Genomic DNA, 20,543 nt, shown 5'->3' with positions numbered 1-20,543 from the left:
AAATGCTCCACCTCGAAAGACTGTTCTGTGGCAAAACTACCTGCGTCACTCTGGTCACTCTCCACGTTTCACTATATGACAAATTAGCTAGCTGTTACGTTCCGTTGTCCTGACAACCCCCCCCTCAACGTCCTCTGCTCATGCCCAGACTCCACCCCCCTATCAGTGTCTCTTGGCTCCGCCCACTTTGGTGGACTTGTCAAAATCTGCCTGGGGGCAGGCTTAAAGCTTTGACAGGGGGCTCAGTTACACTTTAATCTTTCTTTTGCGTTTAGCAGCAGGTTCACTCTTATATTTCCACGTAAATTTCTTCTCTTAGATTCTACACCTTTCCGACTCCTTCATATTTGTTTGCCCACAAAGACAACCGGCTAAACAAAGGTGAATCACGTGACTCAAGCTGGAGTCAGTCGAGTGCTTTGTTTACACTGAGCGCCTACCCTCACTTCAGAACTGCATAATCAACATAACTGGAAAAACCGCAGGAGTAACCTCTTTCGAGCTGCACCGTTTGATATAGTTGAGTTAGTGCTGCTTTGATTTGATAGTTTTCAGTGAGTGTCTTTAACGCTGTTGACTGATTTCATGTATTGGTAAACAACTCATACTATGGTTACATGGATGTCTCTAACCAAACATAAAATTGTCAGGATTTGGGTTTTGTTTTGTTTTGTTTTTTTCTTTGAGATTTCTTTTGCATTTATGGTTATTGTTGTCATGTTTTGTCTTTGTATTGTTTCTGCCTCTTGTGTTCTGTCATCATTCACTTCTCCTCTGTTTATCTCTTGTCTACCCACCACGCCCATCTTCACCTGTTGCTAGTTTGTAATCACTCACCTGTGCCCACTTCCCCTAATTACCCTCAGCTTTAAAACCTGGTCACTTTCTCCACTTCCTAGCTGGGTCATTGTCTCTAATCTCCCGTTGTTCTCGTTCCTTGCCTCGCCTTCTTTTTTCTTTTTTTTGGTCTTACTTAGGATTTTGTTACGTTTTGTTTTGCTGCCCCGTCAGCTTTTTGTTTTCTTGTTCTGTTGTTTAAAAATTATTTATTTTTATTTTCTTTTTCTCCCCATTTTTCGTGAGTCTGCATTCTGGGTTCGCCATGCTCCACCCTGACAAAAATAGAGGGGAAAACAAAAACCCCCCAAAAACTCAACTGAGTCCTGAGTGTTTTATGTAGTTAGACGTGTTTGGTGAGTCTTTATAACAGTCTCCGAAGAGGACTGGCAGCCTTTCATGTGATGTTGCAGGATCCTCCGGCTGCGTAAGAGAACTTCAGACTCTAGAGGTCTCCATCCTTCAGCATCTCCCCCATCATCATCCACCTCTTCGCCCTCCTCCCCCTCCTCCTCCTCCTCCTTTTCGGCGTTTTGTGCAGCGGAGGAGGAGATGAGGAGAGTCTGCCCGAGGAGGAGACTTGAGAGGGGACCCCGAGACGACACGTCCCACAAGCAGACAGCCGCGGAGGGAAGGACGGGGGGGCCAACTTTGATTTTGACGCCCGCGATGACAACAATGAGGAGCAGGAGCCACGTTTCTTCTTCATCCCCCTCTCGCTCACCTTCCTCTTCCCCTCGGGAGGCTTAGATGCGTCGGGCGTGTGCGCCATATGATGTCCTTGGACGCGTACTCTCCACGAAGAGCCGTTTTGTGTGTGGTTTCAGGTCGCTGACGGTGCCGCCTCGTCGTGCCTGCCGCTGCGCTTAGGTCAGCCGAATGAGTCGGACGGCAGTCTGAGCGCATTGTTTCCAGCCCCGGTGCGTTATATTATGGGATTTCCAGCCGTGATGTCTGCAACAATACGCTCTTTGTTCCTGGGTAAGTCAGACTTTTCTTTGTCAGAAATGAACAATTCTTGGGCTCATACACTTATCGGGCTCAACTACATATATGTTTGTTTTATTGCTCAACAGATCTGTCCTCGTTCGATTCAGAATGATGTCAGAATATATTCTTCTTTTCTTTTCTTTTTTTGTTTAATTCCCTCATAGTAAGTGAGCCTTCGCACGTTGTGATGTGTGTGTGTGTGAAGAGGCTATTTTAAGAAACTGGGGTTCATATTCATGCCTGTTTTTAAAAGAAAAGAGGTCGAGCATAATTTATTTATTTATTTTTTTTCCTGTAGGGAGATCTGAGAATTAAAAGAGATGAAAGTTCACCTGACCCCTCCCTTTAAAAGTGCTGCTCAGTTTTTATTGACCCTGTCTGCTTTGTGTTTGTATTGACTTACAATCTTCAGAGAAAGGCCTGCTATAAATCCATCTTCTTCTTTTTTTGCCACTTTTAAACTTAAGTCAACAGTTAGGCTGAGTAGGCTACACTTAGAAGATGTAGTTTATTATATTCATACCATTTTTAGTTATTATCTTCCTATAAGAATGCACTGATAACAACACATTTCTTTTATTGCCACCGCTAATTAATGCTCCTCTTATAGCTGTGGCAGTGTGATGTTGGGAGCCCGAAGGGGTCTCCACTCCGCAGCCTAACTGAGGAATGTTTAATTCCACTGTGACCCCACAGACTGGAAGTTTCCGTTGCGACTGTGAGCCAGAGGTTAAAATTACTTCCAGAAAGTGGTGTCACACCGCACCTCTCACAGCAGTCTTCACACTTGCAGTGAAACAGAGAGGAAAACGCAAAAGACTTCAGCATATGATATTAGTTGTCACGCCAGTAAACACACTCTTTAAAGTACAGGCAATGTTATTTGCTCGTGCTTGATGTGGTTTTAGCTGAAGCCTGTATAATTGTTCAGTTTGTTGTTGTGGTGTGTGTGTGTTTGTAGAGTGCACAGATAAGTTCAGGGAAAGGTTCAAGTCCACTGTGAATATGAGGGTAAAGGGTTGCATCATTTTAGGAAAACATGATATAGTTAAATATTGCAATGATGCTATCTGTTAGGTAAAGCTGCATTTTCCTCACCTTTCTGCTTTTTCTTCATGTTTTTTTGCTTTTTCTTCATGTGGCATTTCAGCCACAGTTATTTAAATTGGCTTGAGGGCACAGACTTTATATATATATTATAGACCAAGTGTCCCCTTCCTGTTCCTGCTCAGTTGCTGGGAAGTGAGCAGGAACAGGGTTTAAAGGAGCTCCCATGTTGTGTTTTTGGGACCAGAGTCTGAGCACTAGGGATGTAAGGCATTAAGTCTCACTGTCACACAAACATGACCTTTTATTTAAGCATGAAATGACTAAGCATGGCTTAATGTGTTGGAAAATTTATATTTGAACATACAACAACAAGGTAAGGACTACATGAATTGACAAGAGTAAACATGTGAAAAGAATAATATGAAGTGGGTTTTTTTTTTATAAATCAAGGGCAATAGTCCAATGATTTTTGTGAAATGGGTGGGTCTTAAAACCAACCTACGAGGAAGGTGGTCCCATTCTGGCTTCAACTTACAGATTCACATTGGAGGTCTTGATATATGCAGTCTATGGTTTTGGGTAATGGAGGTTCATCTGATTGCCAAGTATATCATTGGCAATCAGTTTGTATTTTTGTCTGGAATTTATCGCAGTCCTTTGCAATAGCGATCTAGCAATAAGCATACATTGATAAGTTTTGTTTCACTAACAAAAACCTTACAGAAAAGGGTCAGTGATGATGGTCATCTGTCCTCATACTGTGCTCTGGACTGTGCATCACAGTGCACATTTTAGATTTACTGTAGGTCTTCAACCCTTTTGAACTGGATCATATCTGGATCTAAACATGTAGGTTATTGCAACACCACAATCTTGATCCTGAAGACAAAAAAGCAGCTAATTCTTTTTGGGGAAGTTGGAAACATTACAACATTAAAATATACAAAAAATAGTGTCTTCTGAACTAATATTTTTGGTCCATTTTCCACAATACTTCTGCCTAAAGCATTAAAAGACTTGTTGTTGCCATGGTGAGGCATTTTCTTTCCTTTTTTTCAACATTTGGAATAATGCAATTTACTCAGCTGAAAACAATAACCTTGTATGTATGTTTAAAAAAAAATGCTGCAGCCAAGTCTTTGTCAAAATGATGTCTTCCCAAAATTGTACTAAGTGTTGATTCAAGATCCGCTCCATGGCTAAAAGTAAAAAAAAAAGAAAAGAGCACAGATCTTATTATAGAAGAATCAATAGTTCTTATTGTTTCTTTTTATTTGACTTTGGCCTTCAAAGTCCGGAGGCATCCCTAAATTAATATCTGTAGGAGATGTAATATCCACTGTTCACATTACAGATAAGTAGCACAATTAATTGCCACAGAGAGTTCCATAACTCCCTTCGGTAACACGGCCCAGGCGAAGTAAGAAACAGAACAAGGTCAAATAAAGTAAGTCTCTCACAGAACGGTGCAGTTGGAGATTCAGCCAGGTAAAGACCAGTGATTGATTGCTCAGTGCCTGTCTTTTGTGCTCAGATTAAATAATTCTGAATGAGTGAATTTTAAATTGACTGTCCAAGATGTGATAACACAGTGCGAGTCACTGGACGGAAATGTAATTGGAAAGTATGAGCAGCTTTTAGAGGAGATCCAAACCTCTCGCACGGTGGAGTCGTCTGTTCACTTAAGGCTCTAACAAATTGGCACTGTGAGTGATAGTGGCAATACAATAGAGTCTGAACATCAGTGCATGTGCTGTTTTTGTGTGCGAGTATCTAGCAGCGAGAAGATGGTCGGGCCTATGTGTGTACGTGTGCTAGTGTTAGATGTAGATAAAGAGAGCAGTGGCTCCGAACAGAAATTCTGTCCCCATTCTATATTTAGCATGTCTGCCGGGGTAGGCAGAGGATCTCTGAAATGTGAAGATGACAGGAGCCTCCTGAGCCAGAGGTTATGAAGTGACATCTTGATGTGCTTGTGCCTGAATCACACTCCCACACAGAGCCAGCCGGAGACTTCTGACATTCTAACCCAGAGACTTTTCGATTCTTGATGTCGAGTTAACATGCGTTCTGGCTGGCTTTTGATCTTTTCCTGACTTACATTATTCTACAGAGTTATCGCTTGACATCTCGTATATATATATCCTCTTTTTTTTGAAAATATTGTATTTGGATGGTGTGGGAGAAATTTGGCAGCTTTGCTTTGTTGGATTTGGATGTCTAATATGGAGCATTGCACAATGAGTTACCCTTCAAGCTGCACTTGTATAAGCAAGAACATTTAGAGGACATTCATTCTCACCTGCAGGTCTAATTAATGTTATGTTTATGTTGTTTATGTTTACATGGTGCAGACGAAACACATTCCACCTTCTCATATTCAGAGTAGAGAAAAGACAACTTGCAGTCCAGTTCATTTCTCATTTAAAGGGAGATCCCTTGAAGTAGGGTTCTGTGGAAAGATTATAAACAATTAATATCTTACCTGTTGTAGACAGCTCTTTGAACAGTCTCAATTTGGAGAATCAGCATTTAATTCTGACCGGATTGACATGCTAGTCGCTAGACCAATTGGGGACCAATTTTGTTCCCCCTCAAACTAGCCATTACCTTGTCCATCCATTCAAAATTACACTATTTATCCAAATTAAGGTTGTTCAATTAGATGTCTACAAAGGGTAAGAAATTAATTGTTCCTAACCTTTCCATGGAACTTTTAAAAAAGGTAAACCATTTCTGGACTGGGGCATCATATTTAAAAAAAAAAACAAAAAAAACCAGACACGTATCATTTAAAAACTCCACATATTTGACATTGTTTCCACCTTCAGTACATGCAGTACAAAGTGGAAACAGATTTTTATGGAGAGAAGACTGTATTACTCAAGACAGAGGTGGCCAAACTGAATGGCTCAGCAAGGGCAGAGCACTTTCGAAAACAAAAACCTCCACCCAGGGTGACACAGGAGGCCTACAGATGAGTACAAAGGTCCGGCCGTCCTCAGAACAAATGACCCATGTCATTAACAAACACTGATTTGCCTCCGAAGCACTTTCCTCCCTGATGCGTAAGGCCTTTGAATGACAGCACGCATCCCAGAATAACAAGCCACCGTCTTTTTGTACCGTAGGGATCCTTCGTGTTTTCATTGATTATGGTGCTTTCAGTCAGAGGCTTTTGTATTCTGTTGCAGTGAAATGAATGTTATGCTTTGAATGGAAATGTCTGAAAGTGTATTTTTGTACAGTTTGCTTTTATTCCTGGAAGCGGAGGGCCGAGAGAGGTTGCAGTGAAAATAATGTGCCGTACTGGCGGGATTAGTAGAGTTTTCCTTGAATGGATCATTTCTACATTATTTCTTTGACAGTTTCTTCATGTTTTTTTTCCCGTAGTGAATTTCTGCCACACCTATAATTTTTCCAGCTCTGGAGCGTTTCTCTGTATGAGCCTTTTGTCATTTTTATCCTGTAAAATGCGAGACACATGCCTTGACAGAGTCGGGTTTGTGTAGTGCTTCTGACCCACAAACCCTCCCTCTTTCATCCTTCACGGGGAAAATTACTGCCAGATTATTTTGGAATGTATGAACAGGAACTGCCTATTTCACTTTACCGCTAATCTATGACAGATGTTCTGGGGAGGCTCACATTCACATTAACTAGAGCCACATGCGCAGCCTATGCATAACATTACTTCACATTAGTATGCTGCGCTGTACAGCTGTTTGACGAAACAATGAAATGGGCATTTTTTTTTTAGTTTCAGATTTTGGTTATTCTGTACAAAAGACTCGGCATGAGATTAATTTTCTTATTAAAACTCTGAGTGATTGAAATCACAAAGCTGACATTGTGCCAACAATTATTTCAAAGAAGTTTGTAAATTTTGGATCAAGTCGTGAAACGTCTAATGTTTGCAAATTCCATTGCAATACTTAAAACATGTTTATTGCCTTCTGTTAAGTTAAAAATCACTCTGCACCTGATTTTAATTTGATAAAAAACATCTGGTAAGAAAATATATATTTTTTTAATGTTCCCCCCTCCCCCCCTCCCTTCTATAAAACAAAAAAAATCTATTTAATACAGAACCCTGAAAGTGCCAGGTGTAGAAATAAAAACAAATCAGTGAAATCTGTTTGCTGAGTTTTGTTTTCCACTGAATTTGATAACAGACACCATTCTGTTCGACAATAAGACATAGATTGTTGTTTGGCTACAATGCAGTTAGACAAAATCTTACTTCCAGGATCATTAACTTTTATCACAACAACCTTGTAAAATCTGAAACTTTACCCTCTTTTATTAGTAGAAAAGTAGACAATAGGCTGCTTAACTTAACTTCAGTCAGAATAAGTTGTACTCTGAGCTGGACAAGTGTTATGTTCCCATTTTTAAAAATGCCCAAAAGTAGAGCTTAAAATCTCTTTAAAATTAAACTAACGTGCATGTTTCAAATTTAACTACTGGAGTGACAATAACAGAAGACAAGAATGTCTAATACACAAATATCAAATATGATTTGGGTGCCACAACAGTCAATACTAATAATATTACAAGTACTATCACAGAAATGACTAAGCTCTCTAAGTAGCACTTGTTACACAAACATAGAAAAACAAACTGTTGAACAAGCTTATAATCATATCTGACATAAATAAGCAAACTAGCCAAACATCTAATCATGGCTGAAGGGTGCCATTTAAGATGAGATCTTCATACTCATTTGTTGCTAAAAACAGCATGGCATAAACTGAAGTCTTGGCTTCCTTTTTTTTTTCTTTTTGGTTTCACAACACGTGAATACAGTTTCGACATAAGTTTTGTTTTTAACCACTGGTTGCTAGGTTCTACAGAAACTTCAGTCATGGTGCCTAAATACCCGTAATCAAGTTGGTTAACCATTGTTCACTCCAGTTTCCACCAAAATCTTTGGGAACCTGGAAGGTGAAGCCAGGACATATATGTTCAAAATTTGTTTGAACCACTCAACTTTTTGGCCATGACTACTTTATACATTCAATTTACAGTTCAGCTAATAATGGTTAATTAGCTTGTTGTTTAATTTGTAAAAAGCTGATACCAAAATTTTTCTTCAAGCTACTACTATTTGAATCCAGGTTGAGAATCATAGTTGGATGTTGCAACTTGTAGATAAACCCTAAATTTTTGGTTTCCAGCAAGTGTTGGCAAAACAGGTTTCACAAAGATATAAATTACATCAAAAATATGTGCACAGTTTTATCAACTGAAGGAAAATTTACCCCAACCTTTTATTCCTACACCTGCATCTCTTAAATTTTATGAAACCAAAGCATGATGGTATTTTTTATGATCACTTTCCAATCTATTATCAATTCCAAATGGTCTCTTTTTTTATTCTTGATCAAGAATGCTTTAGCTGCATTTTTTGGCATAATGATCCGCTGCCAGGTAAGGTCTTTTAACAACTAACAAGTTCCACGTGAGAAGGCTGGAAGAACGACGTGCAGGGTTTTTACCCGGAGGCCCAAGTTGGAGTGGCTTGACCTAAAATGTCTGCCGTTGTTACAGTTTCACTTCAGTTTAAGTTTAAAAGAACGAAAGAGACTCATAATCATGTGATGTTTGTCTGTAAACCGTGACATCTGTTTGACATGTTGAGGGATATGTGCAGAAATAAAATAATCTTACATAGCTAAACTTTAGGCTTCTTTACATTTTTTTTTTAATCAAAAAGGTAATTAGGCAACACTTCTTTAAACAAATAGTTACAAAGAGTTGCAGAAATTGGACCAAAATGAAACAGAAATATATTCATACAAGTTACCATTGTATATTTAAAAAAAAACACATTTTAAAAACATAGTATCCTGTCTTCAAATGCAAAAAATTACATTAATAATAGCCAAGGATATAAAATTAGGATTCCAAAGTTTATCAGGTATAACCATAAAAGCCTGGTCACCTCTAGTTTTGAAATAAGATTAGAGTTGAGTCAGGAGGCCTTGATCTGATGATCAAAGAGGCCAACCATGGGAATAAGTGCTCGACAGTTCCACTATATACAGTACATGCAGGTCTTATGCAAGCCTTTAAGTGTGAGAAATGAAAGTAAAAGTTTTTAAAACTGAACCCCTGTCCTTTCCTACTTCTCTGTGCACATGTGACCGGTAAAAGGAATGGCTGCAAGCTGAGGCGACTGTCAGGAATTGGTTAAGGCAAAGAAAAGATTGTGAGCTAGGTTGAATAATTTTTTGAAAATCAGTTGTGAAATAACCTGTGTTGTAAGAACTGACAGGTAAAATACACAAACCCTGCCTTCTAATCTAAAACCTTAATGTGTTGTTCACCCATCAGCATCAGTGCTCACTGTCCTCCTAAACTTCTCCTTCAAAAGATTTATGTTGCATTGGTTAAGTCTAAAACTAGTGTACGTATCAGAAGATTGGATTTTCCTTCAAAAACTGCTGTCAGGTAAAAGTAAGGATACAAAAAACAGGGTTGTTTTTTTTTACCTATAAGAAGAGTTCTTTTGTTCAAATGTGTGTTTGGGTATTAATATTTAAGTCTTGATCAGTCAGCTTGGGTTTTGGGTAAGAAAAGTGGATTGATTCATCTTAAAAATGAAAAGTCTATCGTTTCTTGAAGGAATGCAGATCACTTACAACTTTTCATGCCAGAGTTTAGGACTATGCTCATATGATATTGAGCAATGACAGAGTTGTAACCAGTTTAGTCAAACTTAAAAAAAAACTTATGTGCAATCTTGTGTGATATTACAAGATGTCATGCTCAGAGTATGTGTTGGGAATGACTCTGAGCTACTACCTCAACAGATTTTAGCTCAGTATCTGTGCAATTGCAATTCTGTGTTTACTAAGGTTGATTAACTGTGGCAGTCACCCTGAATTTGATTCACTCCAAAGGTTAATCCATTGAAGATGTACATTTAATGATTACTTTCAGAAAGTTTCATTGATATCCATCCCATAGTTTATAAGATACCTTGCTAGAAAACAAAAAGGGTTGACTTCAACAGTTATACTACAAGTTATACTATACAGTTATACTACAAGTACTACTTGTAGTATGTGTTGTAAATGACTCTCAGCTACAACTAAACCAAATTTTGGCTTGATGTCTGTAAAACTGGCTGAAATATAGCTCTTGGAGTATGTGATGACAATGACACTCAGCTGTTACCACACCTAATTTTAGTTTGATACCTGTAGGTTATAGCCATTTTTAATGGTGGCTAATGTTGATTACAAGTGGTGACCATTTTGAATTGGGGTGACTATTAAAATCAACTATAGATGTACATCTAATGATTACTTTGAGATTTTCAATGAAATCAATTAACTGGTTCATGAAATACTTTTTGCCAACAGACAAATGGGGTTGAGGCCAACAGTTAAAACAAATGTTGTAAGCCAAGATCTTAAGCTATATGTAGCACTTAAAGTATGTTTTTGGAATATGTCTCAGCTACTACCACACCATACTTTACCTCATTATCTGTAAAACTGAGTGAATGATAGCCCTTTGTGTGTTTTCTAGGGTCAGTTGACTGTGGCAGCCATCTTGAGTTGAGTTGGCTCCAAAAGTTAATCAGTTGTTGATGTATGTCCAGTTACATTCTGCAAGTTTCATTAACATTCGTCCAGGGGTTTATGGTCTGTTTTGCTAACAGACAGAAACAAGAACACACACACCAATGTGAGCAAAAACACCATTGCCAGTGGCGAGTGACAAATATGACTGTTTTTTTAAGAAAGAAGAACAAATGATTATGAAAACCTTTCCATCCATTCTGGTCATTTTCCCCTCCATGAGGTTGATTATGATCAGTTGTGTTATGAGACAGCCACGGGGGAGCAAAGACAATAGCATCGGTCACCTTGCAAAGTAGCCTGTAACCTTATCACTTGACCTCGCTGCCTTTGTCTTTCTCGTTGGTGAATTCAAGCAGAGCCTTTCAATTGTTGTTATAAGCTAAAAGTTGTAACAAAAGGAAGCAATGACATAAAATCTTTGGGTTGAGCTCTGTCTCTGCACCTCTGTACACTTCTCCAAAGGGAGGATCTTCCTCCTTATTTGCAATTGTAAGTAAATGTAGAAGACAATAAAGCAAGTGGTGGTTTTAGTTTTCACTTCTGAGAAAATGTGAAGTGATTTGCTGCTTGTAAGCATTAGTAATGCATCTTAATCAGGGTCTGTGATTGTTTTATGCAATCAGTGAGCAAAATCAGAGAGTAGGCAAAACTGAGATAAATGCTGATGCTGTCATGGTGATGGAGCACTGAGAAGTCCTGCATGAATTCATCCCCTCCAGGTCCGTCTTATTAATTCTTGGCAGGTAAAGGCTTCACTTGAAATGGGATTCAGTGGTGAGCGCAAAGGTGATGCAAATTCATACACCCTGCAAAAATACAATTTAAAATGATTTGTTTATCAGGGGTGGGGCGGAGATGCTATCATATCTGAGCCCATTTTGTGGCGCTTTCAAGTTGTTTCTGCTTAAGTGAAAACTGGCAGTGCAGAATAAAGCAGGCGTGCTTTTCTTCTTTAGGCGGAACACGCTTTTGATCAATGTTCTGCCACCGAAACAAGGGATATCACTTGGTTTTTTTTTGTTGCTTTTTTATGCAGCTGTGCAGTCCAGCTATGCATAAAAAATACACAGCTAAGGAAGCATAAATTCATATCTTATTAAAAAGCAAATTTAGTACAGTGCTTTCATCAGTGATACCAAAGGGGAAAACAGCACTTTACAATTCCATTTAATTCTGATTCCGAGCACTGCGATGTGATTATGAAACGATTATCAATATATCTCGATTATTAGCTTTGTGAAAAAAAAATACCAGAAGTCAGCTGGTAAGCTTATGTTTATCCCAAACATTGCAAAACTGAAATAGAGAAACAGAAAATACAAGTTTACTGAAATAATTATGACTTATTTTACATAAATAAACACGGATTTATAAATGTGCATGCAAAATATGCATGCAATATGTGTAGAAGAGCATATGCCAAAAAAAACTTTCAAAGGCTTCTGACTGACAATTAGCACAGATGCTAACTTAACATTGAAAACACCATCGAAACGCTAACATGATTAGCATTGTGTTCATTGCTGGAAATTTATACAAATCAAATATATCATTACTAAAAGCAGTCATGTTATAACTTTAAGTATTGCCTACAGACATATTCTTCAGAGTTCAGTGAAGAAAAGATTTTAAAATATATGTGAAAACAAGTTTCAGCTCCTAGGACAAACAGAACTACTCAGCAATTAGTCTGCTGACTTTCTTAAAGTGGCAGCACCGATTACCGTTAAATGTTGTTTAAAATTCAGAATCGCCCATGTCCACGATGTAGTGCATCTAAAATGGGTTCTCACCCCCACCCCTAGTTATGAGCAGCACAGTGGTGACATGAATAGAGGTTAAAGCTCCTGCCATCACCTGGGTTCCATGTAACATGACTGGTGCTTTGCTGCTACATAGTTACTCAGGAGACGGAGCTTTAATTGGACATAAAGTGTGTTTTCATTGCTGGCTAAGTCATTTGTTTGCCTCGTATTTTCAGCAAGTATCATTCCTGCAAGCTCCCTGCCAATAATTGATCATTTCTCACAGTTGCTTAACACTTTAATTGGTCGTGGGGTGTACCTGTCAGACCCCAACCTGTGTGATGCCTCTTCCCACACTGCAGTTATCGATTCTCATGTTCAGGATTCAGCTTGGACAATAAAATTGTTTCCTGCACCTGAGATGAGAATCAGCGAGAAAAACAGCTCACAGCTGGACTGCGACCGCGGGGAGTCTTTTCCCCATAAATCCGCACAAAGAAAAGAATTATAAAACCAAAAGGAACTCAGAATTTTGTTTTTTCAGCATGGCACTATTGCACAAAACATTCAGTTTTCTTTTACCCTACATGGAATTCAGCCATAATTCAAGAAAATTGATTTTAGATGAATGAAAACAACTTGCACTGCACCAAACAATGGCAGGCCGTGTACATTTTCACAATCCCCCTCCTCTCCTGTGTTTTTTTTTTTTTCAATTGGGAGTTGACTGAATGAAAAGGAGGAAATGTTCCACATCGCTCTATTTAGACGCCTGCTGCTCCTTTCAATTTGAAGCAGTCTATTAGCTCAGCAAGCAGGACACTCCATTAGGTGTTTTGAACCCGTGTGCTCCATTGTCTCACTCCATTTCCTCCTTTGCTCACCAGTCTTCCCCAAAGCATTTGTGACTTTAATCAGCAGAGGCCCCCCTGTCCTTCAGACATTCATCTTCGACTGCGTTTGGTCATCACAGAGCAGCCTGGAAAGACCTCAAGATGGATGGTGTGTTGAAAAGAGGGAATTTGGTGGCCATTGATTACAGCGTTAGTTGACAAAGTGGTTACCTGAAGACCATCTGGAAGAGAATCTGTTCCAGTCCTAATACAGCTCAAGACTCAGCTGTCTTTCCAGGATGTATCCTAAAGAGACAGTTCAGACCTTTTGAAGAGGGGTTCTGTGGAAAGGTTATACACAATTGATGTCTTACCCGTTGTCAATGTAGCTCTTTGAACATCCTCAGTTTGGAGAAATACAATTTAATCCTGACCTGTCAGGACTAGTCAGAGTGGGGCCAGTTAGACCAAAATGAGTTGCTGCCATCTTAAAATAACTCCAGTCTCAAAAGATTTCATGTGGTTCATGGACAATTTATTTTATAAACCTTTTCTTTGATGTCACATGATTATTTTTATAGAATTTTATATTATTATTTGCAAATGCAGCTGCTGCTCGCTGTAGCACTTCCAGTGCAGCCAGAAGGCACTTTCAGAAGAAATACCATAATATTTCTGTTAGAATAACCATATTCTAATTGGTCTAATTCAATGTGGTCCGAGTAAAGTGGATAGAAGCTGTTTTAAGACAAAACTTTGAAACAATGCATAGCTTTTGATGCAAATGCTATTTTACTAATTTTATGTAAATAACCACATATTGCAAAATTGGCACCAATGTAAAGGTTTATAAAATAGTGTTTGAGTGATAGGCTTCTAAATTTTTGAGATTGAAAATGTTTTTAGGATGGCAGCAATCCACTTTGGCCTTGAACCCACTCAGATAAGCAGTTAGCTCATCAATCCGGTTAAAATTAAACTCTATTCATGTTCAAAAGCTATCCACAACAGATAAGCCATGAACTGTTTCCAACTTTTCCTCGCTAAGTGTGCTGGTACATTGGTTAAAAAATGTAAAGCTGATTATGCAGGGAGTTTAAAAATTTTGCCTAATTTGTTTATGTGCTAACAGAAACCTCTGAAGATGACCTTTAAATCTTTGCAACAAACGCCGCTCAGCTGATTAATTCTTTACAGGGAAAAGTCCTTCGTCATCAGAACCTTACCTTGTGTAATTGCTATTCAGTAGAAACTGTAAAATGCAATAATTTAGGTCCAGTCTAGGGTTGCCAGAGTTGCCCGTGAATTCTGTGTGATGGATGTTTTAATTATGCAACCACAATGCCAGCCATTTGGTCTTTGATAGAACAGCAAATCACTGTACTCTAAATATCACTGATCAATTGCTCGGCTGTCCACAAATTAAGTATATACTGTCGATGATTGCACTACAGCACTCCCTTCAGTCGTTTACAGTAAAGAGTACAGTGCCTTTTATTAAGCCTGGAAGGCTGGGGAAGTTTGTTTCCACAGGAGATTAAAAAAAATAAAACTTTTTTTTCAGCACTCAGGCTTTGGTTAGAGTACACTGTAGTGTCAGTGCTGAGAAAGCTTTTTTTTCCACTCTTGTCCTCCTACTTTGTTTTTCCTATCCAAGCAAAGCGGTTCAGAGCAGATGGCACCACCACCTTTTTTTTCCGACTCGTTAGACTTGACTTGTTGATGAAATGGAGCCTTTACGCTGTATTGCTCATGCAGATGCGTTGCTGTACATTTTTTATTGTACCCTCTGCCTTAAACTGCCCTGCAGTAAGGGCAGGTAAAATCCACAACGTGAATTACTTACAGCATGAATGATGCATTTATGCCTTTCAAGGTTTCTGTATTGTGTTGTTTTTTGTTTTTTTTTCAAAATAGATCACATTTCCCCTAAGACCAAAAAGGCAGCAGTGAATATTTATGGGCATAAAGTAAATGTGTGATGTGTTTGTGTTCTGGTGCAGCAGCCATAGTTGTTGTGACGCTCCCCTGGTTATGCATTCAATACAGCAGTTGAATGTGTTTTGAGAGGATAACAATAACTCTCTAGCAATCGCAACCCATAGCTCGCTCAGCAATGATAACACAACATTTCAGCTTTTGACTCATACTGTGCCTGCTTAGCCTGGCCCGTCACGCATTTTTGTCAGAACCAACTTACATAGCAGCACATCTCTTGTCAAGAGGCAGACAGGGGCTTAGGACAACATTCAAGATGCCTTTCATGGTTTGGCAGTGTTGTCCAAGCTGTCATGTTCAGCACAAAGTTATTGTACTGTGATTTCTGGATGAGGATAGTGATGTGTTCCAGTATGAAAATGGTACAGTTGCAAGTGAAAGCTGTGATGTACAACAAGTTTGATGTATTTCTCAAAATGATCAAATATGCAGTGTTCTTTTTTTTAACAGATATATTTTCTCTCAACAGCAGACATATATATTTTTTTTATTTTGTGTGTCTTTCTTCAAGAGGAAAATCAACAGTGTTTGCCTTTGGCTTGGTTTGCTGTCTTGCATCCAAAGAAGCTGCGGAAGAGGAAATAGCAGAGTTTGCAAATTAAAGCTCTTAAAATAATTAAACTTGGCGTGATGACTCTGCTTTCTAGATGGGTCCAAGCTTTAAAGAGCAAGCTATGGGAGTTACAACACAGCAGCAGCAGGCTGCATTACACTCCAAAATTAGGAAGAACAGTTGCTGGAAAATGCATTGGGCAGATAAGACAAAACCAAATGCATAAATTTGCAAATCCGTTATGAAAAGAGGCCTTTGACTGCTCACTCATCATAGTAGAAAATAAACTATTTTACATTTAGGAGATGGAAATGCTGTTTACTCTATTAACCTTTCCTCTCTGTTGCACTCTTGACATTGAACAATGTGAAAGAGGCCGACTCCTCGTTGGCCTCTTTGCTAATGAGGCAATTAAGTCTATCCTGCCCTGGTTGAGCAAGGGGGCGAGAGGGAGCAAGGCAAGTCATCTGCTGTCTCAGCAAACACCAAGCACCTTAGTCGTGTTGCAGTCAGAATACATAAAAGGGCCATCTTTGTTGTAGTGGTTGCCCACTCGTTATGGTTCTTCCTTGCCAGTGTGACCCACGGCACAGCTGGAGATCACAGGCAGCATCGGGTCATGTTTATCCAAGTGCATTGAATCGCAGCAAATAGAAACAGAAGAAAAATGCTGAAGCAAACCATGCTTCTGCTCTGCTCATAATCTATTGTGATACATTTGCTAGAAATTGTTTTGCATTGGCAAAATTAATTTGTCTTTGAGCCAGACAAAACATCAAGCCATAAAAACCCATTCACAATGGATGATGACCCCCCCCCCCATAACATAAGAAAACCCTGCTAGAACATGGATAGTTTTTGCAGATCCTTGGTGTATTCTTTAGGTGCATATTTTGATTAGACTGGGCTCCCCATGGTCCATGATAGGTTGTGATAGTTTGTGGGGGGTTGGGGCATTTACAAAACTACAGTAGTGAGGTTGTGGTAGTTTATCATCATTGTGCCAGAGTGTCAAGGTCTTGGGTGAAGCGTAAGGGAAGAGTGATGCCAGCTTATTCATGACATGAGGTCTGTGCATATTGAAAAAAGTTTTTGTTAAAATGCTTATTGGCGTTTTATTACGGTCATGAGTTGCTGTGACTTATTTTGTGGGTCAAAACCTGAAAGGTTTGAGAACCACTGTTGTAGAGCACAGTCGCATCCCGGGTCTGTGATGTGGTGCAATTGTGGGTGGACATAATAGTATTGTCATGGGAATGTCCTGCTGACATTTAAAGCATGGTGAGGGTGCCCTTATCATGATGCTATTTTCCCTGAGGAAAATAGCTGGGAAAACCCTGTCTGGCAAGTGCTAAGAGCATAGCAATGTCATGATTTTCTTCACTCTGATGGAGGTTTTTCAAATTTTGCTGTGATCCAGTCACATTTCAATAGGTTGTGGAAAGTATGGCAGGGTTGACATTCAGGTTGAAGGAGGCCTAAGAAGGGCTGGAATATTTTGATGATTTTTTTCTACACACAGTCCAATTAAAAAGTATCAGTTCTTGTGTATTTCTTAGTGCTTTACAATAGACTAAAAATAATAATTTAAATGTAAATTTTACCTAAGATAAGCAAAGGTCCAAAGCTCAATTTTTCCACTTATGCCTGTTTTGTTTTTGAGTCTCTGAGTGTCCTGTTGACTTGAGTAACCTTGTGCTTTTAGATAAGTTACTCCTGCAGCTAAAAGGGCCTTTGCTGCTTGACAGACCAGATGCCAGTTTCAGAAGTGGTGTACTCTATGGCTGGTGTTCTAATACAGGAAACACTGAGTGGAGTGAAGTGTTGCATTGATCCTAATGCACAGGTCCTATGAGAGTTTTTAAAAAAAAGTATTTTGCTCCAGTACCTGATAACCAAAAGAGTGATCCAAGACCACATGTGGCAAAAGTAAGTGCGAATCCATACATAAATGAGTCTGGGAGCATGTTTCTTACTTCCTAACTTAGCAAATGTCTGCTACAAGTAGCTGATGTGTCATACAAAACGGGCCAGCATTAGGACCTAAGTTAATGTGTTTAAAGGATACACAATTCTAACGGGTGAAAACCAAAGGCTTACGGCTGCTCAGAAGGGATTTCAGTTTGTAGTTGTCTGTCTTAAAGCTCAGGATTAGCCATCATAGTCTTTTTATTTTATTTTTCCTCCTCCATCTCCGCTCTCTGGCAAGAGTTGCCAGTGAATCCTGACACAAAGCATGAAATAAGACATTTTACTCAGTGGGGAATAAAGATGGCTGCTCATTAGCTAAGGAAAGGTGTACTGAACCAGAAACGGAAGATGTCTAGGCAGATTTGTTTGAAATCAATGCTTGTCTTCTGAAGCTTCCTCTACAGTATGTGGCTGCCACAAGTTATCAGATAAGATTTAGAGGAACTTATGTAGGATTGCACATAAAGCCAGCGAAAAACAGAGGGGAAAAAACCAGGCATGGTGGCACTTTTTAGAAATAAATGTGACCTTTTTTGTGTAGGTTACTGTTCACTTTAACAAATTTGCCTCTGCTATTTGACAGGATCAATACAAACTGATTATCTATGCTTGTTGTGAGCCTTGGATGCCTCTAAAGTAGCAAGACTGGAGAATGACAAAGGTGGGGGTTTTAAGTTACAGGACACTAAAGATGCACAGTGGCAAGGGCACCAGATAAACTGCACCGTTTGCAAGGATCCACACTGACAACCAACATCATGTGTTTGCTGCCGGCTAAAACTACTGACACTGAATGCAACTTGTTATATGGCTTCCCCACACACCATGTTTAATTACACATAATTTGTGATTCTCACCAAGCATGGAGGCACTTTTTTCACACCCATGATTAATTGTGTATAAAAAATAGATGTTGTTGGATGGCATTTCACATCCATGTCCAAAAAGAAGCAATGTGTCAAAATCACAGCTCAGTACAGAATGCTATTACAGCTTCAGGGCAGACAGCATGATTGACCTTTATTTTCATATATTTACTAATGCTATTTAAACCTGCTATTTTTTAAACCTTAAAAATAGAATAAACAGCAGCTAAATTTAGTTATAGCCCAAAGAAAACATTCTTGTTCATAATTCTACTCTTTGGAAAGTAGTATTAGGAGTCTGACAGGCTGCACAAGCTAACGCTAGCTTGTTGTAAACATTTGTTTTAAAATGGTGTCACCTAAAGACTGATGGGTGCTGCTACTCTGGTAACCAACTCTTGTACTTTTCAAAAATCTTTTTTTTTAGTTGTTTTAAACCAGTCATTGGCCATAATTGATTTATGACAGCAATAAAAGCATCCAAGGTGGTAAATACTTTTTATAAGTACTGTCGCCTGCGCTATCTGATGGGTGAACATTTTTAAGTATTGTTGCAAATATTACTGTCTGAATGCATTAGCAAGGTCGGTGGAAAACAAGTTTTAAAAGCTCTTTTTTATGTATTAGTTTATTTTTAAACATCACCGGTAGTTGAGCTTAAGTAATCACACTTGTTGTTTATTAGCTGTGTCAGTAATAGTGTATTCCATTATGTTTGACTTGAGAGGTGGTCTTTGCGTTGCCTCTGTTTGCCTGCTGGAATGCAGTAGGAGTCCAAATGATGTTTCACTCGAGTGATCATCATGGTCATTAATCCTAATATCAAACTGTAGTCACCATTCACTCGCAGCCACAGCTTGACTGCAAGTAATCAAAGCCGTATACCTCTGTGCACTTGGCTGCAGGAAAAACACTGCGAGCAAAGAAGGTTAGTCCATCAATCTCAAAACCTGGCAGTTTTGTTTTTTTTCTAACCCCTTGTTGAAGGTCTTTACATTGCACCCTCCCATATCCTTTGGGACTATGTTTATGAACCTTTTCTTTTACTGTCCCGTTTCTTCCCTGTCCCCTGTTCCTTTTAATAAGACCAGACGTGGGACTGTGGTGGGTGGGGGGCTTGAGTAGACTATGCTTATATAGCTTTCCGCCGCAGGTTTGTGATGAATAGGCACTCAGCTATACGCACCTTGTTCACCAGAGGCTGACCATATTTCTCCTTGGCTGCCTGCATAGGCCCACATCTGCACGAGGACGATCGAGGATGTTGCTTTCTGTTAGCTCAGCAAGGCCGAGGAGGAGTATTTGATTAGATGTAATGGAATTAGAATAATCTGATTCCAAAAAGATGACATATGTAATCTGTTGCCGTTACTGTAAATATGCAGTAATCAGATCACAGATTCTTATGATACTCCAGTGTTATTGCATTGCTCTGTTTTAATGTCCCAACTGTGACGTCTAAATAGGGGAATTTCTTTATGTATTGTGTCATCCTAGATAGAAATAAACCCTAATTGAGTGAGCGCTCTTACACAAGCGTGATATAAATTAACTATTCAAGGAGCATTAGTGGTCACGATTTTCAGCAGGTAATCAGCACGTTCGGTAATTGCTTTTTAAATGTAATCCTCGTAAAGCTCATATCTAGGATTGCAGCGAATGGTGGGTTGGTTGTAGTAGGTGGGATAAGAAAGAGAGGATGTGTGTATATATATACATGCTTAATTGGAAGTATTAGTAACTGGAAGACCCCAGAGGTCTTGTTTTGCAGGCTACTGCTCGGTCATAGATGGAGTCAACTTTGAAGGGTACTTTGCATGGCAGTGTATTGCTTCATTTGGCTCAAAGAACTGAGGGTAGGAAGGGAAGCGAGGCAGACAGAGATTCTGTCATTGATCTTGTGGCATTAGCCTTGACTGGAGTCATAATGGAGCCCATGTTACTTAAACGTGTTGTAAGTGTGAGCCTGTTTATGTTTGTGTTACTGATAATTCGGGTAAATATCTGCCGTTGGAGTGTTTATATCCCAGTGATTAATTATAACCCATGTGGACACACAAAATAACTCAAAACCTGTTTGTGTGTGTGTCTATCCCCAGATG

At 39.2% G+C, this 20,543-nt stretch overlaps 1 protein-coding gene across 1 annotated transcript in view; it reads left to right on the top strand.

The window, feature by feature from the left end:
* The first annotated feature begins 1,092 nt into the window (after positions 1-1,092).
* The window catches only part of clmpb (CXADR like membrane protein b), a 79,412-nt gene continuing 59,961 nt past the window's right edge, over positions 1,093-20,543 (top strand). The window contains exon 1 of the mRNA XM_017420110.3: positions 1,093-1,818. Within this exon, the coding sequence (XP_017275599.1) occupies positions 1,770-1,818 (49 nt within the window). The 5' untranslated portion in view covers positions 1,093-1,769. The remainder of the gene's footprint in view (positions 1,819-20,543) is intronic.

Source organism: Kryptolebias marmoratus, linkage group LG2 (genome assembly GCF_001649575.2).
Source record: "Kryptolebias marmoratus isolate JLee-2015 linkage group LG2, ASM164957v2, whole genome shotgun sequence".
Taxonomy (NCBI): Eukaryota; Metazoa; Chordata; class Actinopteri; order Cyprinodontiformes; family Rivulidae; genus Kryptolebias; species Kryptolebias marmoratus.
This window is presented reverse-complemented; position numbering and strand designations above follow the sequence as displayed.